This window comes from Haliotis rufescens, unplaced genomic scaffold, assembly GCF_023055435.1.
Source record: "Haliotis rufescens isolate VD_foot unplaced genomic scaffold, xgHalRufe1.0.p SCAF_1, whole genome shotgun sequence".
Lineage (NCBI taxonomy): Eukaryota > Metazoa > Mollusca > Gastropoda > Lepetellida > Haliotidae > Haliotis > Haliotis rufescens.
The window spans coordinates 85,812,531-85,836,031 of NW_025963779.1; the positions used below are offsets into that span (position 1 = coordinate 85,812,531).

Below are 23,501 nucleotides of genomic sequence, written 5' to 3' on the forward strand. Positions count from 1 at the left end.
AAGGCTGTGTTTTTAAAAAGTCAGGTGTTCTTTAGCTTCTTTTGTACATACTTGTTAAAAGCCTACAATTACTAAGTATGTTTTCTTTGTGTTGTGAGAGAGTGAGAGAGTATGGTTTTACACTGCTTTTAGCAATATTCCAGCAATATCACTGCTGGGGACACCAGAAATGGGCTTCACACATTGTACCCATGTCGGGAATCGAACCTGGGTCTTCGGCGTGATGAGCGAACGCTTTAACCACTAGGCTACCCGACCGCCTCTTTGTGTTGTAATTTCTCTTCATAGATGTGTATTAATATGATAGTAGAAGAGCAATTATTTCACTTTTAGCAATGTTCCTGGGACATTCCAGGAGGGGAAGAATGAGCCCCACTCTGAATCCAAGCCACCATCTCAACCACTGGGCCACCCCTCAGTCCTATATCAGTGTGTGTTTGATTGTTGTTTATCCTGGGCTGTAAATATACGAGACCAGACAATCCGGTGATTGACATCATGAGCTTCTATCCATGCAATTGGGATACATTGACATGCATCAACCAAGTCAGCAAGTCTGACCACCAGAGCGTAGTCACCTTTTACTGCAAGTATGAGTTGCTGAAGACCTTTCTGACCCAGATATCATAGGTGCTATATCAGTGAGTGAATGTTGTTTAATGCTGTTAGCAACAATCCAGAACAAACCTCTGACTAAAAGCAGAGTATTGATCTATGAACCTCCGGTACAAGGACTCCTTGGTCAAAACGCTGGACTAAATTGCTAAATTGCTCATCTTACTCGGTTCATATTGCCCTCTTGTTACCGGTATATGGCTGTGTATTCTATTGTTGATTTCTGGATTACAATATCGTTTCAATTTGGGAATGGACACGCAGCACTATATCAATCAGTGACAGTACAACCAAGTGTGACATTTTGTAAGAAAGTTTATTGCTATTTGAATTACAGACAGTACATGGATATAAAATGTTGGCATTACAAACTTGATAAACAATCAACAGTAAAACAGTTTGAGCCTCAATATTTTCAAATCATTAATTTAATTTGAAAACAGTGAATTCCCTATATCTATTACTCAGAAAACAAACTTAACAAAATATTAAAATAATTTTCTACAAGAACAAACTAGTTCTAGTCTATAACCCAAGATAGATGATCTTCATGTGGATGTTTCTTTTGTACGATGCAGTAAAACCATTCTAGTCAGTGGTCAACACTGAACAGCATGGCCACTGGTCAACTGGAACCAGATTAGTCAATGGTGAATAACAAAGCCAGGATGGATACATTTTCAAAATATCCAATTTCTGACAACTTCTGGGCAGCAAATATCAAACATGCCATAAGAACCTCCAAAATAAGAAAATTTTCTCACTCGTATTTTCATGATATTTTGTTGAAGCGAGCTACCAAGTCAATGGGTTATGTGATTACAGATTGCTTCCCTGAGAACTTTCATACACCAGTTGTGATTAACATCCAGCCCAAACCTGACTAACAGCATGACTATACCTCTATCATGTAGCTATTATTAATTGTAGCAAAACATGGATACATGAAATAATGAAATAATGATATGAGAAAAGGTTTTACAGTGAATGACTTGTAAAGAGATTGATGATACAAGGAAACTTCTATTTTTTTCGAAATGATAAATATGGGTTTCTTGACAACTGCTTCCAGCGGCAATAATGACATTTGGGTTGCAAGTGAAACAATGGGTCAGTAAGGTTGACAAAAAAACACAAGTATTTTTTTTTATATTCCAAATAAGTTATCTTTAATGTAAATAGTATTTGTTTGCCTGAGGTTGGTTCAATATCTTTCTGTAAAAAATGTTGTTTTTAACATACAGATTATGCTATTTAAAGTATGACTAAGATTAGAAAATATTTCCCTTATGTGGGTCTGTCTGCATTTTCCTTGTGTATCTCAATATACATATTATAGTAAGGGCGACATATTAATAATGTCTCTATTAATAATAACAAGTGGACTTCCCTGATATTGGCATTCAAGAAGATTGCATAAAACTTTATGCCTCAATCACCATAACATAACAGCAATAATTCCATAAAAACTACATGTCATGAAAAATCTCAAGACAAATACAACAGATAATGTTTTAAAGCTCTATGATAAAAACAAACTTTCTATGTTTGAAAATCTGTAGATAAAAGACACTGAAGAGTTGCTTACTATAAAAGTGATTCAACATTCATCAATACGTCAAAGGGTACAACACTACAGTACTGACAAGTTATATTCTACATATAAAGCAAACCAAAAACAAAACTGAGGTCTGTTTACCTGTATAGGTCTAACATGGGACTCAGCAGTCAAGGTCAAGGTCGGTCAAAGTAACAGTAGAGAATACCTGCCCAACACATACAGCTGACTTGATGACAATGATGGTCAGAGAGTATGATGATATCTAATAAAGTTGACAATGAAAGGTAAAATAGAACTGGGTACATCTGATCTGCCAATATCATACCTCTTTCGATTTTTTTTCAAAGGCACCATTAGATGAATTCTGCAATAGAGCCCCAGAAACCCATCTCCGACTACTGAAAGTAGACAATGGCTGCACTGGTGATGGCAAAGCACAGAGCATCATAAGCATGGTCAATGACGAAGGCGAGCAGGGACCGCCTGGCAAAGCAGAGGTGCGAGATATTGGCCAGGGTCATCAGAGCGCCAAGGCCAAGGCCGGTCTTCACGGCAACCTGGACCGACGTCACCTTCAGGAATGTGCTGTGGACAAATGATGGAATCAAAAATATATGTTCCCAAATATATCTTCGACACTTTCTCTTCATTGCATTTTTATGTTGTATTCGTAACTTTTAGCCACTAGTTCAAAGTGTGAATCTACTAAAATAATGTTCAGTCAAATAAGGAAAGAAGAGTTCATATGTTTAGTGGAAGTGTGTTGGGTTTAACACCACTCTGAACAGTATTCTAGTTATATCCGCGCTAGTCAGCTTAACATGCTAGGAACATATGTTTACTACTTTGGTAAAACACACAAGCAAGGATAGTGTTGGCAGACCTAGAAACATAATCAGGACTAACCGGGATTCAAAATCTATGATCAGAGGTTTCTGGCATGCCCAAGGGACACAGAGAATCTCTGGACTTTACTACACTGTCAGGGAATACAGGGGTTTCTGCTGGACTTTACTACACTGTCGTGGATTACAGGGGGCTCTGCTGGACTTTACTACACTGTCGTGGAATACAGAGGGTTCTGCTGGACTTTACTACACTGTCGTGGAATACAGAGGGGTTCTGCTGGACTTTACTGCACTGTCGTGGAATACAGAGGGTTCTGCTGGACTTTACTACACTGTCGTGGAATACAAGGGGCTTTGCTGGACTTTACTGCACTGTCATGGAATACAGAGGGTTCTGCTGGACTTTACTGCACTGTCATGGAATACAGAGGGTTCTGCTGGACTTCACTGCACTGTCAGGGAATACAGGGGTTTCTGCTGGACTTTACTACACTGTCGTGGAATACAGGGGGCTCTGCTGGACTTTACTGCACTGTCAGGGAATACAGGGGTTTCTGCTGGACTTTACTACACTGTCGTGGAATACAGGGGGCTCTGCTGGACTTTACTGCACTGTCATGGAATACAGATGGTTCTGCTGGACTTTACTACACTGTCAGGGAATACAGAGGGTCTCTGGACTTTACTGCACTGTCATGGAAAACAGAGGGTTCTGCTGGACTTCACTGCACTGTCAGGGAATACAGGGGTTTCTGCTGGACTTTACTACACTGTCGTGGAATACAGGGGGCTCTGCTGGACTTTACTGCACTGTCAGGGAATACAGGGGTTTCTGCTGGACTTTACTACACTGTCGTGGAATACAGGGGGCTCTGCTGGACTTTACTGCACTGTCATGGAATACAGAGGGTTCTGCTGGACTTTACTGCACTGTCAGGGAATACAGAGGGTCTCTGGACTTTACTACACTGTCAGGGAATACAGGGGTTTTCGCTGGACTTTACTGCACTGTCATGGAAAACAGAGGGTTCTGCTGGACTTTACTGCACTGTCATGGAAAACAGAGGGTTCTGCTGGACTTCACTGCACTGTCATGGAAAACAGAGGGTTCTGCTGGACTTCACTGCACTGTCAGGGAATACTGGGGTTTCTGCTGGACTTTACTACACTGTCGTGGAATACAGGGGGCTCTGCTGGACTTTACTGCACTGTCAGGGAATACAGGGGGTTCTGCTCGACTTTACTACACTGTCGTGGAATACAGGGGGCTCTGCTGGACTTTACTGCACTGTCAGGAAATACAGGGGGTTCTGCTGGACTTCACTTCACTGTCGTGGAATACAGAGGGTTCTGCTAGACTTGACTGCACTGTCAGGGAATACAGAGGGTTCTGCTGGACTTTACTGCACTGTCGTGGAATACAGAGGGTCTCTGGACTTTACTACACTGTCAGGGAATACAGGGGTTTCTGCTGGACTTTACTACACTGTCAGGGATTACAGGGGGCTCTGCTGGACTTTACTACACTGTCGTGGAATACAGAGGGTTCTGCTGGACTTTACTACACTGTCGTGGAATACAGAGGGTTCTGCTGGACTTTACTACACTGTCGTGGAATACAGAGGGTTCTGCTGGACTTTACTACACTGTCGTGTAATACAGGGGGCTTTGATGGACTTTACTGAACTGTCAGGGAATACAGGGGTTTCTGCTGGACTTTACTACACTGTCGTGGAATACAGGGGGCTCTGCTGGACTTTACTGCACTGTCAGGGAATACAGGGGTTTCTACTGGACTTTACTACACTGTCGTGGAATACAGGGGGCTCTGCTGGACTTTACTGCACTGTCGTGGAATACAGGGGTTTCTGCTGGACTTTACTACACTGTCGTGGAATACAGGGGGCTCTGCTGGACTTTACTGCACTGTCAGGAAATACAAGGGGTTCTGCTGGACTTCAATGCACTGTCGTGGAATACAAGGGTTCTGCTAGACTTTACTGCACTGTCATGGAATACAGAGGGTTCTGCTGGACTTTACTGCACTGTCAGGGAATACAGAGGATCTCTGGACTTTACTACACTGTCAGGGAATACAGGGGTTTCTGCTGGACTTTACTACACTGTCATTGAATACAGAGGGATCTGCTGGACTTTACTGCACTGTCATGGAAAACAGAGGGTTCTGCTGGACTTCACTGCACTGTCAGGGAATACTGGGGTTTCTGCTGGACTTTACTACACTGTCGTGGAATACAGGGGGCTCTGCTGGACTTTACTGCACTGTCAGGGAATACAGGGGGTTCTGCTTGACTTTACTACACTGTCAGGAAATACAGGGGGTTCTGCTGGACTTCACTTCACTGTCGTGGAATACAGAGGGTTCTGCTAGACTTGACTGCACTGTCAGGGAATACAGAGGGTTCTGCTGGACTTTACTGTACTGTCGTGGAATACAGAGGGTCTCTGGACTTTACTACACTGTCAGGGAATACAGGGGTTTCTGCTGGACTTTACTACACTGTCAGGGATTACAGGGGGCTCTGCTGGACTTTACTACACTGTCGTGGAATACAGAGGGTTCTGCTGGACTTTACTACACTGTCGTGGAATACAGAGGGTTCTGCTGGACTTTACTACACTGTCGTGGAATACAGAGGGTTCTGCTGGACTTTACTACACTGTCGTGTAATACAGGGGGCTTTGATGGACTTTACTACACTGTCGTGGAATACAGGGGGCTCTGCTGGACTTTACTGCACTGTCATGCAAAACAGAGGGTTCTGCTGGACTTTACTGCACTGTCAGGGAATACAGGGGTTTCTGCTGGACTTTACTACACTGTCGTGGAATACAGGGGGCTCTGCTGGACTTTACTGCACTGTCAGGAAATACAAGGGGTTCGGCTGGACTTCACTGCACTGTCGTGGAATACAGAGGGTTCTGTTAGACTTCACTGCACTGTCAGGGAATACAGGGGGTTCTGCTGGACTTTACTACACTGTCGTGGAATACAGGGGGCTCTGCTGGACTTTACTGCACTGTCAGGGAATACAGGGGTTTCTGCTGGACTTTACTACACTGTCGTGGAATACAGGGGGCTCTGCTGGACTTTACTGCACTGTCAGGAAATACAAGGGGTTCTGCTGGACTTCACTGCACTGTCGTGGAATACAGAGGGTTCTGCTAGACTTTACTGCACTGTCGTGGAATACAGAGGGTTCTGCTGGACTTTACTGCACTGTCAGGGAATACAGAGGGTCTCTGGACTTTACTACACTGTCAGGGAATACAGGGGTTTCTGCTGGACTTTACTCCACCGTCATGGAATACAGAGGGTTCTGCTGGACTTTACTGCACTGTCATGGAAAACAGAGGGTTCTGCTGGACTTCACTGCACTGTCAGGGAATACTGGGGTTTCTGCTGGACTTTACTACACTGTCGTGGAATACAGGGGGCTCTGCTGGACTTTACTGCACTGTCAGGGAATACAGGGGGTTCTGCTTGACTTTACTACACTGTTGTGGAATACAGGGGGCTCTGCTGGACTTTACTGCACTGTCAGGAAATACAGGGGGTTCTGCTGGACTTCACTTCACTGTCGTGGAATACAGAGGGTTCTGCTAGACTTGACTGCACTGTCAGGGAATACAGAGGGTTTTGCTGGACTTTACTGCACTGTCATGGAATACAGAGGGTCTCTGGACTTTACTACACTGTCAGGGAATACAGGGGTTTCTGCTGGACTTTACTACACTGTCAGGGATTACAGGGGGCTCTGCTGGACTTTACTACACTGTCGTGGAATACAGAGGGTTCTGCTGGACTTTACTACACTGTCATGGAATACAGAGGGTTCTGCTGGACTTTACTACACTGTCCTGGAATACAGAGGGTTCTGCTGGACTTTACTACACTGTCGTGTAATACAGGGGGCTTTGATGGACTTTACTACACTGTCGTGGAATACAGGGGGCTCTGCTGGACTTTACTGCACTGTCATGCAAAACAGAGGGTTCTGCTGGACTTTACTGCACTGTCAGGGAATACAGGGGTTTCTGCTGGACTTTACTACACTGTCGTGGAATACAGGGGGCTCTGCTGGACTTTACTGCACTGTCAGGAAATACAAGGGGTTCGGCTGGACTTCACTGCACTGTCGTTGAATACAGAGGGTTCTGCTAGACTTTACTACACTGTCAGGGAATACATGGGGCTTTGCTGGACTTTACTGCACTGTCATGGAATACAGAGGGTTCTGCTGGACTTTACTACACTGCCGTGGAATACAGAGGGTTCTGCTGGACTTTACTACACTGTCCTGGAATACAGAGGGTTCTGCTGGACTTTACTACACTGTCGTGTAATACAGGGGGCTTTGATGGACTTTACTACACTGTCGTGGAATACAGGGGGCTCTGCTGGACTTTACTGCACTGTCATGCAAAACAGAGGGTTCTGCTGGACTTTACTGCACTGTCAGGGAATACAGGGGTTTCTGCTGGACTTTACTACACTGTCGTGTAATACAGGGGGCTTTGATGGACTTTACTACACTGTCGTGGAATACAGGGGGCTCTGCTGGACTTTACTGCACTGTCATGCAAAACAGAGGGTTCTGCTGGACTTTACTGCACTGTCAGGGAATACAGGGGTTTCTGCTGGACTTTACTACACTGTCGTGGAATACAGGGGGCTCTGCTGGACTTTACTGCACTGTCAGGAAATACAAGGGGTTCGGCTGGACTTCACTGCACTGTTGTGGAATACAGAGGGTTCTGCTAGACTTTACTACACTGTCAGGGAATACATGGGGCTTTGCTGGACTTTACTGCACTGTCATGGAATACAGAGGGTTCTGCTGGACTTAACTACACTGTCAGGGAATACAGGGGGTTCTGCTGGACTTTACTGCACTGTCGTGGAATACAGAGGGTTCTGCTAGACTTTACTGCACTGTCATGGAATACAGAGGGTTCTGCTGGACTTTACTGCACTGTCAGGGAATACAGAGGGTCTCTGGACTTTACTACACTGTCAGGGAATACAGGGGTTTCTGCTGGACTTTACTACACCGTCATGGAATACAGAGGGTTCTGCTGGACTTTACTGCACTGTCATGGAATACAGAGGGTTCTGCTGGACTTTACTGCACTGTCAGGGAATACAGAGGGTCTCTGGACTTTACTACACTGTCAGGGAATACTGGGGTTTCTGCTGGAGTTTACTACACTGTCGTGGAATACAGGGGGCTCTGCTGGACTTTACTACACTGTCAGGAAATACAGGGGGTTCTGCTGGACTTCACTTCACTGTCGTGGAATACAGAGGGTTCTGCTAGACTTGACTGCACTGTCAGGGAATACAGAGGGTTCTGCTGGACTTTACTGCACTGTCGTGGAATACAGAGGGTCTCTGGACTTTACTACACTGTCAGGGAATACAGGGGTTTCTGCTGGACTTTACTACACTGTCAGGGATTACAGGGGGCTCTGCTGGACTTTACTACACTGTCGTGGAATACAGAGGGTTCTGCTGGACTTTACTACACTGTCGTGGAATACAGAGGGTTCTGCTGGACTTTACTACACTGTCGTGGAATACAGAGGGTTCTGCTGGTCTTTACTACACTGTCAGGAAATACAGGGGTTCTGCTGGACTTTACTGAACTGTCAGGAAATACAGGGGGTTCTGCTGGACTTTACTGAACTGTCAGGGAATACAGGGGGTTCTGCTGGACTTCACTGCACTGTCAGGGAATACAGGGGGTTCTGCTGGACTTTACTACACTGTCGTGGAATACAGAGGGTTCTGCTGGTCTTTACTACACTGTCAGGAAATACAGGGGTTCTGCTGGACTTTACTGAACTGTCAGGAAATACAGGGGGTTCTGCTGGACTTTACTGAACTGTCAGGGAATACAGGGGGTTCTGCTGGACTTCACTGCACTGTCAGGGAATACAGGGGGTTCTGCTGGACTTTACTGCACTGTCGTGGAATACAGAGGGTTCTGCTGGACTTTACTGCACTGTCATGGAATACAGAGGGTTCTGCTGGACTTCACTTCACTGTCGTGGAATACAGAGGTTCTGCTGGACTTCACTGCACTGTCGTGGAATACAGAGGGTTCTGCTGGACTTACATGAGAATGAACTGAAGGAGCAGCGCCAACGTTGCTGTAGAAACCAGCGTGAAGGTGTAGGCGATGGCGAAGCCGTTCTGTGCTATCTGCTGGGGCGACTTCCCCGGGAAGGTTGCCTTCATCCACGGACCCCCAAACAGGAAGGGAGCGTACCACAGCGCTCCCAGGACCTGGCTGCTCAGGAAACCCACGATTGCACCCCAAACCATCTTGTCTGAAAAGAACACAATCACTACTTTAACAACAATTTATCAACAATCTATATGAGAAGGAGGTGGGTATTATGTGAGTGTGAACATCAATGAATGTTAAAAACAATAGAGTATGTGACTGAAGCCCTAGTCTAGTAAAATTCTGTTCAGTCTAGTAATAATAATCCTGCTTTTATCAACCATGTTGAAAATCTATGTTTTTCTTTTTGGGAAAATGCAAAAGTGCATGTGTAAAGAACATTTGGTCTGAGACTATAGTCAGTGAGTGGGTGAGTATGGTTTTACACCGCTTTTATCAATATTCCAGCAATATCACGGCTGGGGACACCAGAAATGGGCTTCACACATTGTACCCATGTTGGAAATAGAACCCAGGTCTTCGGCGTGACGAGCAAACACTTTTACCACCAGGCTACCCCACCGGCCCCAATACTCAATGACAATGAGGCTGGTTCCATGATAACAATACATCAACAAGCTCTGCCACATAGGCAGTTAGACTCTTCTATTGATGAAAATAAAACTTGACCATGTTGCCAGATAGGGAAAAAGTAAAGAGTAAATATTGCCTGGTATTCCTGAATCATTTAAAGGTAATCACACCTCACAAACAGTAGTCATCAGATGACATTTCCTCCCTGCTTGGTGGAAATATCATGAAGAAATATTGACATGTTCAGATATGTTCCTGAAACAGATCAAGTCAAAGTGAATTAAGACGCCTTTTTCCATGAAATGCCCAAGAATTAAAAATTAAACATATATCAAAAGCATAAAGCACAATTTCAGAGCTATAGATAAGCTTTTGGTTATCTGGGTATTTTACCCAGGTGTCCAGGCCTCAAAGTTGTGACTAAAACCGTCGCCAATGCGACCTAAATTTTTAATTTGCCTACTGACTAAAATTAAGAGGTCGCCAAATGGCTACCTTGAAAAATATCTTGTGGCAACTAAATTCTATTGCTTCACATACGTAGACACAAACGTAAATAATTTGATTGACATTTGCAACGCCATTTTCTTGATCGTGTTTTCACGGTCGCAATGGAAAGCAATGGACTTGTATACATATTATAATAGTTATTTAATAAAAGATAATTTTAAATGTTTTTGGCTACCTAACATTTTTGCTTGTCTTGTTGATTTTACAAGTGGCTAACTGGAAAAAGGAACTTGTTAAAAAATTAAACTTTGAGGCCTGCGGGTCTAATTTTGATCAGATATCCACAAGTTTTAGAGGGTATTCAAAAAAATTTTACCCACCCTTTTCTTCACATTTGGGTATTTAACTTAAAACATGTTTTGAACAATCCCTGTAAATCATTTAAAACTATGTGAATTGTAGTATACACATCTCCGTCTGCTTGCGGCTCCCTCTCCAGGAAGCCATTTTTGTTTACAAAACCTAGCATTGTAAGAAAGGTGCCATTGTTTTAATGACCAATCAGCGCCTAATTAAGATACAACATGTACATTGACTAGGCACAATGTGTTTATCAATTGGCATCTATCAGTAGGGCTGTTGCAGAAGCTTTGCCGAATGTAACTGTTGGTAAGTGAATTTGGTGAACGGCTGACACACAACGATTTTATCTAACAGTAATATATGCAATCGTTTTATCTAATAATTGTTATATATGCATTAATTTTATTTCAATAGCATATTTATATGTGTTTGTTGCGTATTTGATATGCTAGGATTTGTCTGTGTATTTCAGATCATTTAATGCGTATATTACGCAAATACACAGCTTATCTGCAGCTCTGCAATTTCATCACATGGTACATTGAACGAAGTTGCGTTCATAAACATATGATAATGGCACAAGTCTATAAATTTAAGTTTAATGCTTTTTCAAGATGTTCAGCACTCAAGATAATTTTGCACCTGCTCAGAATATCATCCACAGCATCGTGTTCCCTCACAACAACTTCATGAGTGCAGGTGTTCACACGTCAGTTGGGGAGGCACTCCAACAACACTGACTACCACATGGTATGGTACAGCAACATCTCCTCCACATATCCCCTTACATCATCAGTAGGTGATAACAAGGTAAATGGGAGGATCTACATCTATCAGATAAATAAAACATTGTCACAGAATTCAAAGCATATTGTGCACTAGGGCTGCAACGAATACACTATGAGGTGAATACGATTCGTATCACGAATATAGGGTAACGAATATGAATATTAATTCACGAATACAATAGCAAGTCAGCAGTTGATGTATTATTTGTTATATTCAGAGAAACATTAACAACATAAGTGTTTTGACATGGTTTGTTAATTATAAATATATTATACATTTATATACTGCACTTATCCAGTTAGTAGTATCTGCTCAAAGGCGACAATGACCAGTAACCACACTACTGTTAAATTAAATATTGTAAGAGTGTTGTCATTAAAGAAATCTATGCATATAATATGTTCTTATGGATATTTTTAGGTACAGGGTATGTAAATGCACATACTTGCATATTCATAAATATTCGATTCTAATGGCAACGAATAACGAATTCAATTCATGAATGGATACGGTTCGATTTACCGAATACGCGAGTGAATCGTAACAGCCCTATTGTGCACTGAAACCTTTCCAAATTGTTTGATTCACAACAATAATTAATGATGTGTACATTCTGCCTCTAGTCCTGTACCACGACTAGAATGTATGTATTTTATGTAAAAAAACCAATCTAGATTGATCTAGCCAGCTTTATGAATTCAGCATCAGGAGGAAAATAGATTTAAAGAAGCAGAGAAATGTGTTGTGTTATAAAAGATTTCATTGACCATGTCTGTCAAATTCTGCCTCCCAAGGACTGATATAGCTTGGCCCATTCAAAGTAACTAACTACTTCAACGACTGCACATGTTTGTTTGGTACATCTGTCAGTCGTAGGGTGTAAATAATGCAAGGGACACAACTCTGCAGAGTGAATTGTAGCGATTTAGACTGTACCATCCGTGCCCCCGTTATTTAAAGTGGTCCAGTCAATAGGCCACACTCATACCGTATCTGTTGTAGCTGTCTTGTCAGAATTTCTTAATGCCAGTTCTCTGACTGCACTAATGGCCAGTAGATCTAATGTTCCCAAGATAAATAGTCTGCGTCAAAACCTTTAAGGTCTGCATCCAAACACAAATTGAGCATTACTGTCTGTGTATTTCAGTCCCAGTTTCTAAACTTGAAAAATCTGAATTTAATGGCAGAAATTTTACGACGCTCTGGCTTTCGTACTAGTGGCTAAAGTCGCAGGCTTGGCAAAGCAATGACAAAATAGGGGAAATATGAGCCGTAATTTTCACATGAGGCTTGTGTTAGTGTCTTGTTCAATGTTTTGGAAATATTCTAGTCAAATCACCCATCATAGTGGTCTGAACCAGACAGACCAGTGGTTGACAGCAAGAGCAACACTCCCCAGTATCTGGTAACAAACAGTCCCTCACAAGTATCCATGATGTCACATACTGTAAACATCCACTGTCTTATCCTAGATAGCTCCTGCGTAAAACACCAGGTACAGGGAACCTATTCTTCCTCTCCTTAACTTAGAACCAGTGTTCCCGTTTACCGGTAAATACCAGTTTTTACAAGTAAAATTGGGCTTGGACCGGTAATTCATATGACTGCCAATCCCTATGGACCGGCAAATAAAGTATCTCATAAATCTTTGATGTTGAACAAGCATGGGTTGCTGAAGACCTATTCTGCACCATTCTTCACAGGTAAAAAACTTCAATTGTACCACTTACCTACCTTCTTCCAATAAACGTTTAGCTTTTAAAAATCAGTCCAACAACTGCCTCCTCAACCATACATTATCTTTGAACCAGTTTTCCTAACACAAGCCAATCAACAATCCTTTCTGATCTTCTAGGCGGTATAGCAGCATACAATACCTGTGACTCCAGGCACCTCTTACTGTGAGGATGTCCTGGTCATCTATACACTATACAAGCACCACTTGACACAGCCTAGCTACTGGTCAAGGTGTGTACACGGTGATAACACATGTGACACTGTAGCCTTCGCTGTGTCCCCCTACCTGACTACCACCTGGAGGAATGGAGATACAGGAGCACGCCAGACGAGGACACCTCACAGCCAACAGGAGGAACATGTCTCAATGCGAGCTGATATGCCCCGATTTATATACACGAGAAACTGAACAAGCACAGACATGAATATGATGTTGCAAGACCTGACCTGTTTGATGTTGCAAGACTTTCGGCTGACAAATTAGGAGAGGAACTGCTCTAATTATAGAAAAGATGAAATGATGGCATGAGCACCGCAGGGTATAGATCTTGAGCAGGCAACCAGGGAGTGAGTGTTGATTCCGGCCATGGGCCTCATGAGTGAGTGAGTGAGTGAGTGAGTGAGTGAGTGAGTGAGTGTTGTTCCAGACCATGGGCTTCATGAGTGAGTGAGTGAGTGAGTGTTGTTCCAGACCATGGGCCTCATTACTGACTGATAGAGGGCTGTTCCAAGCCACAGGCCTCATTACTGAGTGAGTGAGTGTTGTTCCAAGCCACAGGCCTCATTACTGAGTGAGTGAGTGAGTGTTGTTCCAAGCCACAGGCCTCATTACTGAGTGAGTGAGTGAGTGTTGTTCCAGACCACGGGCCTCATTACTGAGTGAGTGAGTGAGTGAGTGAGTGAGTGTTGTTCCAGACCAACTTTCAATACATTTCTTGATCTTTGTCATATCTGAATTTTGGAATCATTGCTTTCAACATGAACGAGATAAATATCTCATTCCTCGAATACTTAGTTTCTTCGATAAATATTTATCCAAATGAGTCATAGGTGTTTTTTTCTCTCCATTCTGCAAACCATGCGGGTTTGGGTTTCATGTGTTTCACAAATACATTGCAAGTGATTCCATGTCATTTGATTGGCTAACCAAACAATTATTTTTACATTAATTCATCCATAAACTGAATAGGATACGTCCACTAGCGAGCAACGGTTTCCTAATTGGCTGATAATAGAGTGGGAGGGGTTGTGTCCCTGTTTTCATACCGTTGTGTACAGACTTGGTTTTGATTGGAACAGAAGTCCGTGGAGTTATTATTGTTTGTATTACTTTTTATATCTACAGGAACTGACGTCAAATCATCTTTTGCTAATAAGGAGTTCTAAACATAACAACCAGTGTGCATACTTTGCATAAAGCCCCAACATGCTGTGCACATCATGTTTCCTCTAAAACTAGAGAAATGGCCATAAATACCTTTTTCAATCTAATTTGAGCAGATATGGCTGCGCAGTAGCAATAAAGAAAAGGTATTCAATAGAGCTACCATGGCACCATCAGAAGCAAACCTCTTGAACAAATTCAGGTGTCACCACCAGTGGCATCAAGCACGTTTCATTACATTGGTCATGTGGCTTCTTAGAAGATGTTACGATGAATGATTCATGTTTTTTTTATTTTCAGATATGGTCACTGGCAGCAAGATTTGACTTCCAATCAAGTTCCAACAAACTTGGTTACTATATACAGTGAAATTTCAATTTTGATGTGTTGATTAAACTTGAATCAGTTCATAGTAACAAACATCCAAACAAACTATCAGTTGGAAAGAAAATTTGGAAAATAATTTGAAAATGTAAAAGGCTTATGTAAAAGTGTAATCAGTACTATATAATTATAGTAGGCCTAAACATAGATTCTCAGTTATGTCTGGATTATATATTTTGGGGGTCAAGGGGACCCTTTAATTGTAAGTGTTCCATATAAAAAAAAGTCCCAAGCTAGAAATTGATACAGTACTCTCCCACAAGGGATGTAAGATTACACATGCTCAGAGGACTTTAGATAAAAACAGATATGGAGTTCCCCAACTGAAACATATCATTCAACTGTTCTGTATTTTTTAAATGATTATAACGGAAATTAATATGAATAGACACCAAATTATGACACGGCATCATTCATTCCTAAATATGCACACACAATTCCCATTAGACGCACTCTGAATTTGTTTGCCTCCGTGTTAGATTTGTATACAGAAAGGTTGCAGGATATTGTTCCCGTAAGTTTCTACCTAAAGATAACATGACCCCCAATTTGTAGCTTGGGACTTTCGTAATCATGAAGCACTAATGACTCACTGGTACGCGACCTTTCAATTGAAGCTGATTGGTACCTTTATGGCTAAGCAGAAGTTTCATCAAATTTCTGTATCAGCTTTCTAAGAGAAAGTACAAGGTATAAGGTCAAGGCACTGAAGGCAGATGAATAAACAGACAGATGGACTGCCGATACAATACACCTCTAGTCACCAGTGCCATCTGGAAGTGATCGCAGAGATCTCACATGAATGAAGTAAGCCATTTCCCAATGCTACCTCTAACAGTGGCATCACACGAGGCAGTCTGAGGGAGATAACATCACGGAAGGTATGTGAGACTTGCTGTAGCATGGACATCACAACACAAGCAGGTGCTTGCTACAGCTTCACAAACACTCTCCCCCAACCTGGAGTCTGCAACCCATCAGCGTCATGTTCTGTGTTGGAACATTCAGTGCATCAGGCCAAATACATAAATGTCACACTTCCAATTACTTGGTTCTAAAATAAAGATTGGTCGATCAGGCTGGAAACTTCCTCAAGTGGTTATTTTGTCTTATTCAGATCAATGGTTACAATAACCCAATTCATTACCATTTGTTAATAGGTGACAAGAGAATATTTATTAGGTAATTCCAGACCCCAACTCTACCAATTTATATCTCAGTGGAAGAGCAAAAGTGTATTGCCAATTGGATGAAAGAAAACTGAGTTGTCGAACACACCAACTTACGAACATTTATCCACATTGTGCATACATGTATACTATTAGGGGTAAGTTCAAACTGTCAACATCTCTTCAATCATTGTTAATTTACTTCACCAATATCCATGGCCACCACACCAATTCAGTGATAGGAACTAACAGTTTTAGTCCACTAGTCCTTAATATAATAAAAACATGCAGCGAAACCCTTTTAAATGGCAATTTTCCACTAGCCCTTATGATACCTTAACTATTGGGCATTTTGGCAAGGACAACAGGACTGGTTCCTACTTCTAAGGTCTGAAAAAAACATCCTACAGAGTTGCCACCAACTACCTAATGGTAAAAGTACTAGTCCACAAGGAAATGTCACTGGTACTTCATGAACTTAAATTGTCTTTGACCAGTGGACTTTTGTTGATTTTGAACACTAATCAGTAAACTGACATACACTTTAACAGGATCAAATTTCAAGAGGATGCTTCAAAATGTTTCAAATAAACATAAGTTCACAGACATGTTCAAAAATAATCAAAGCTCAGATGCAAATATAGAAACATAAATTCTAAATACTTCAGACAGACATACACTGAGCCAAAAATCAAATTTCCCTACAATAAAACTGTTTTCCTAATACAGTATCATACTTGCAAAAACATAAAACACTATGATGAATTTTTCTTAGCTTTATACAAATTCTTGACGAAGAATTTCTCAAAAATAACTAAAAACAAAACAGGAAATATCTTTGCCCTGGAAAGAAAAAATCTCGACAAATTGTTTTCATACTTGAACCATAAAATGATTCTATGAACACTTGATTGTAATATCTATTCATTATCAAGTAAATGTTTTCTTTATTTTCATCCATACTGACCATCTTTGTTTAACATTCCGAGTAAAGTACCAAGATTAAGAGGATCTGTACCATCATCAAAACATCCCCTCAACCATCAATAAACACACCACATGCTCGGTGAAGACTGAGGTGTCTGCATCCAGCTGGATGGACGATGCACATAAACAAACACAAAGTGTTACTGTAAAGCATTCTCCCCTCCACAATAAGGATAGAGCAACTTACCAGGTATCATTGTGAGAGCCTGAACATGCAGTGCTATACACAAGGCTGGGACCAGGCAGGTCTACACTCAGCCAACACATCCTTCACAAGGGGCCCCAAGAGGGTTGCAAGATTAGTTCAAACACTTAAGGTGAGGGTGGGAGCAGTAGACCAGTCTTCATGTTATTTTCGCAAGGGGGAGTTCAAATCCCATTCCTGGATCTACCACATGCTATCAACCACTACTGGTTGATTCATGCTCATGAAAATGCAAACAGATTTAGCAGGTAGTATTTCGTTTTTGATAGGTGTTAAGTTAACACTAAAAAGAAAGTAAATTTGAAAAAGACAAAAAAAGACACAGAATAAGAATGTGAATCAACAGAAGCAGGGGTTGATTTAACTGTTGGCCTGTGGCCAGTTAAAATTACAAAGGGCTTGCTGAAATGTAAAGTCGATGGCCAGTCAACAAAATTTCATCCCTTCACCATGTTTGTTTAATTTTATTAAATTGGACACTACTTGTGAATCATGTAATTTCAATGAGAAAATATTGTGCGTGCGTGTGTGTGTGCGCGTGCATGCTTGTGCGCGTGTGTGCGTGCATGCGTGCGTGTCTTTTGAATGATTCACTAAAAGAAAGATAGATGTTGACCAGCTCCGTACAATGACAACCTGCCGCCATTTTGTAATGTGTATAGCAACATCCACATTTGCTCATAAATCACCACGAAATGAGGCAAATGGAGGCCAAGATTTAATCTCAGAGTGCAGTAAAAGACGTTTCAGGTGAGACTAGTTCTAAAGTTTTCAGAGCCCGGCTAGGTGGCTACGTGACCACAGGTTCAGCAACTTTGCTGTCTCAACAATTTAGGTGCCAGGAAGTTTGAAGAAAGACCAGTAACTTCCAAAAGGAGCAAGCCCTGCTATCTACAAATTTGTTGTTAAATCTACCCCGACAAGGACACTCATACTGTGTATTGTAAAGCGTAAATTTCTTAAGTTTACACAAAAATTGTGACGCACCTTTTCCATGTCCATGGGGTACCATGGCAACACAATGAGGAACCACTCAAGATGTTATTCAGCTCTCAGGTAGGGACATATGCAAGAATACGATATGTACCTTGATACACTCTCGATATACTCAGTGGCAGGCCTTACGCAACTCACACATGTGTGTCCACTCGTCCAGTACTCACAAATGAAGAGAATGGCCGCAAAAAAGGATTATACTGGATGCACAACAATATACATTTTACCTTCAGCAAATCAAGAGCAGTAATGGTTTAATTTTCATCCATCAAACATGAGCACTGTCCACATGATCATTGATTCATTCCGGGCAATTATATTAAAGTACAGTTAACTACATACATCATTTCATTACTTTACCCTCATATTGCCGGCAAGGACCCTCAACACTAATCATCGGGGGTTCCCTGGACCCCCACTTTTCTAAGTCATGGTAAATCCCCAAGTCGTGACACCTGCACCGCCATCAGTGAAATGTTATAGCTGTCAAGGTGAGGTGAGGTGAAAAGGGGTTTAACATCACATCCAAGATTATTGCACTTATATAGCGACATGCATGTACGTGTGTGTTTGTGTGGCTGCTTGTACTAGTTCGGATTGATGCCGATTTATAGTGCTAGCTCACTGAGATACCATGCCGCAGTTTAACATGAATACCCCACTCAGACACAGTATACTGACTCCGAGCCGACCAGTCCTTGTTTTAGCCCCTTAATGCCGAGCGCCAGACAGGGTAACAACAAGTACCATCTTTTAACGTCTTTTGGTATGATGCGGCCCAGGGATCAAACCCCAGACCTTCCGCTATCCGGGCAGACGTTCTACCACTACACCACGGAGGCGGTCTGTAGCTATCAAACAGAGACCCATATACAACAGGGTTTCAGATCAGTTAATTATCTGGGCCAGTGCCTGATTTTATTCCAAAATCTCCTTCAGATCATCTTATTCAAAATTGGTTATGTTAAAGAAGAATATATTTTTATTAAGAGATGATAAATATCGTGAAAATGTCTGAATGCCATTGTCTCTCTCAAAACCTTGCTCAGAAACATCAACAAATAACAGTCACTACTGAAAACAAACTTCACAAATACTAACAACTGAGCCACCTCAGAAACAAAACCTCCAAGAGGCCTCATGAATGAGTGAAATAGTTGAATTCAGCTTTATAAGCAAGGAGGCATAACAGACAGGTGAGTGTATATTTAGAAGCAGAGAAAATTAAAATGGATTGAGGTTATCAGTGGGTGTGAAACAGACTGAGGCAGGGACACTCATGTTGAGAATCATTCCACTACCAGCAACTAACAGGCACAGTGGACAGTTGATTAATAGCTTTAAGCCTTCAAGTGAAGGATCCACGACTGTTTCTGCTAGTGTGTTCAATCACCTGACCCACATTTACTGATACAAGAAATTATCACAAAACAAGACAGTTGTTTCCATTACATGCAAAAAAAGAAGCAGACCCATCGCCATCATTTCCTGAATGCAACAAAAACTTTCCCATCAGAAACATGTTTGTTTGTTTTGCTTCTTTGGTTGTTTAATGCAGCACTCAGCAATATTCCAGCTATATGACAGCGGTCTGTAAATAATCAAGTCTGGACTAGACAATCCAGTGATTGACATCATTAGCATTGATCCACGCAATTGGGATACAATGACATGTATCAACCAACTCAGCAAGCCTGACCACCCGATCTTACGACAAGCACAGTCGCCGTTTCCTGTAAGTTTCAGTTTATAAAGACCTATTCTACCCCTGATCTTCACGGGTCCAGAAACATTAACATGAACCATTTGACTTGACCACTTAAGGTGACTGTTGACCTCACACATGCCCAATGCAGTACAACTTTGAAAGAGAAAGTGCCACACCTCCAGCTACCCAAATAGCAAAGTTATAAGCACTTCTGCTTTAATAACATCACTATTGATTTGGGAAAATACATGGTCAATGCAGTACATCAAAAATCGAAAGTCCTATGCTATCCTAATGACAAAATGATAAGCACTTCCGGTTTAATGACCTTGACCTTCAATCTCAGTTATGGACGGCCTGGAGATCATGTATTCAAAGTTTCGCCAATACTAATTGTTAATACTCAAGTTATCTTGTAAACAAGCCTTTTTTATGCCGAAATAAAGAGTGACCTTGACCTTCAAGTTCATCCAATCACATGCGAGAAGAGTATGTTCTGTAAACTTATGTGGTGTAAAAAAATGTGCAATCTCCACATGTAGTTATTTTTGATTAGATAATATGTTGCTAATGTCCTAGACAAGCAATCTAATATGCATACAGCTACACCAGTCAGCCAATGAGATTAATATACGTCGATGTCAGGCAGGACAACGAAAAGGACCAGTCTTGTTTCACTGATAAATCATAGCAACCCTTCCATATACGGCACACACTTCTAGAAAATGGAATACGGACAGTTGACTACATTTCTAGACATTTATAATGCGAGGATGATCTAGCTTTGTCAGGTCATGCTTTGATGAAATGTTTTATTGAATACGTCTTTTGAAGTATCCAAATATATAAGCTCGCAATCGAAAAAGAACTTTTATTGATGGATGTTCAAATTTCATAAATGAGTATTTGAAAAGGACAACATTTCAGATGTACATTTGGAGTGTGTGTCATATGAGAAGGATGCTCTATGTAGAGTGAGTGTGTGAGTGAGTGAGTATGGTTTTACACCGCTTTTAGCAATATTCCAGCAATATCACGGCGGGGGACACCAGAAATGGGCTTCACACATTGTACCCATGTCGGGAATCAAACCCGGGTCTTTGGCGTGACGATCCAACGCCTTAACCACTAGGCTACCCGACCGCCCCTGCTCTATGTAGAAGTACAGGGAGTACATGCGGCTGCAGTGATGTGACGTCGCTGCTGTCTGGTCCTACATACAGCACTGTCATGAAAGTGGTACAAAATAACAACGAACAGACAATGCAGAAGTTATACAAATACTGTATTACTGCATTCTGTTATTGCATATTACCTCCATGGAGGTGTATATCAGTTCTGAAACAGAAATGTTTCACTGAATTTATTAGCTTGATTTTGGGCAAGTACATTTTGAAATAATGCAAGAAGGATTGTTGGTCATACTTGCACTTGGTCAAGTAACATTTTCCATAATTTTCAACCTCTGCATAGAGTTTCAGATATCCGTCGGTCACCAGTATAGACCGATAAAATTTTAATTTGGCTGATGGTTTGTTGAATTTGTCGGACTTTTGACCGATAGAAATGCCAAGCAAGGGGTCACACATGTCATAATTTCATGATTAAAAAGTAAATAGTAAGGATTATTCCTACTTACGGTATGGATTTTGATGACCAATGAAATGCTCTCATGAAGTTTTGAGTCAATCGAGAGAATGTAAAGTACACATATTGTCCTGTTTTCGATCAGAGCTTTCAGCATCATGTATGCCTTTATTCTTATTCATGACACAATACTACTATTGTCGGATCACAGGTTTTTCGGACATACGTTCTCTATCACAAATACTTGCACTATATCGAGAGGTCTGGCGTCAAACAGAAATTGTAAATACTCAGATGATGGTGTGTTTTTATCATAAAGTTGTCCGTTATAAGTGAATGAGATGTTTTACAGTTGTTCATGTCATGAGCGAAAAAACAATGAATGTTTCTTCAGCATCCGGAAACCCATCACAATGTTTTCCCACTGAATCTATGCCCGATTTTTATTTAAAGGAGTGATGTAACGTTGAAATTTTACTGCATCTGCCATCTTTGTTTATTTGACTTTTTGACTTTTGCCATTAACTTATTACATTTTTTAGGTCCAAGTCATTGACCTGTATACAGCCTTTTGTGTCAAAATCACTGCTTCCTATGGACCAATCAAATTCCACCTCTCGTATCACTTGCATTTGCTTCACACAAAATGGAGGCGCCCTGTCAAAACAATCTGATCGATAATCAAGATCTATATTGTGATAAAACGGGTCTTACATCACGAAATGCATCAAATCACATGAGCACCTTGATTAACAATATGAAAAGATTTGGAAAATATCTGACGAGTTGAGGTGCACATGCTGTCCAAATCCTGCAATCGACCGAAATCTTCATGACAGTTTACAAACCGGATTTTGATTTCGGTTTCGCAAATTTGATTGGACTATACACAGACTCGTTAGTCCAGCCAAAATGTAACTCCATAATACCAGCCTAGTTCGGCAAGGGTGGAAAATGGACTTTTATAGTCAGTTAACTCTCTTGGCCCAGGAAGATGTGCGGATCAGCGCACCTAGCGAGTTAGTGACGGGAAGATCAATTGAAATAGATCGCCCATTAGTGATTGACATCATGAGCATCAATCTACGGAATTGGTATGTGGTGACATGTATCAACCAAGTTACCAAACCTGGCCATCCTATCCGACAAGCATGAGTTGCTGAACATCTATTCTAATCAGGATTTTCATGGGTAGCCCAATTCGATCGCTTCTTATGACCACCAATGGAGTTTGGAGTCACATTCTACCCAGGGTCCCCATGGGGTTATGGTGTAGTTGCTTGCCACGGGTGGGCCACTGGCTTACCACCGTTTGTGGTTGCAGCCGTTGGACCATCATATATCAGCAGGGCACACCACTGACGGCGCACAAGTACAGCTTTGATGTGCCTATCTGGGACACGGACTTGATGTCGAGTTTGGATCTAATAAATAATAATCAGATCATGATCGTGGTAAAAGTGAAATAGAATTTATTTTCGATTATTTGACTTTTGCAGGCGAATGTACGAAAACCAGCACACATTATAAATAAAATGTGAACCTACCAGATTATTACTTGTAACAGCAACAACAAACACCAGCCTTAGTATTATTATTTACCGCCAAATTTTGAGTCAGGAATAATCCACTTGCCTCAAGCGGGGATAGGTAGGTTCACTCTTAGTACTTTATATTCAATATCGATTAATAAATCAACACCGTTACCATTTGATTTTGTAAATAACTAGTCTTTCAACAACATGATTGTGATTAAATTTACTGAAATCTTTATTCTATCGTAGTCATGCAAAAGACCAATTGAGGGTCCAGACAACCCCCTGAATAGTTTTTCCTCGGGTAATCGAAAAGGTTCAAATCAAATGTATGACATCGGGCACCTGTTGCTGTGATTTCATACTTCTTGAATAATACTTTTTCAGATATAAAT

The 23,501-nt window shown here is 41.5% G+C and overlaps 1 protein-coding gene across 5 annotated transcripts; it reads right to left on the bottom strand.

The window, feature by feature from the left end:
- Window positions 1-912: 912 nt before the first annotated feature.
- LOC124147112 lies at window positions 913-23,272 on the bottom strand. Of its 5 annotated transcripts, none has more exons than XM_046517743.2 (3): window positions 23,119-23,272; window positions 9,168-9,381; window positions 913-2,761 (listed from the first exon to the last, which is right to left on the bottom strand). In XM_046517743.2, the coding sequence occupies exons 2-3, from the start codon at window positions 9,374-9,376 to the stop codon at window positions 2,572-2,574; spliced, it is 399 nt and encodes a 132-aa protein (XP_046373699.2). In that variant the 5' UTR covers window positions 9,377-9,381; window positions 23,119-23,272; the 3' UTR covers window positions 913-2,571. The 5 variants fall into 5 exon arrangements, with proteins under 5 accessions (XP_046373699.2, XP_046373698.2, XP_046373701.2 ...); XM_046517742.2 differs by lacking the exon at window positions 23,119-23,272 and adding an exon at window positions 17,263-17,343; XM_046517745.2 differs by lacking the exon at window positions 23,119-23,272 and adding an exon at window positions 13,438-13,504.
- Between the last annotated feature and the right edge of the window lie 229 nt (window positions 23,273-23,501).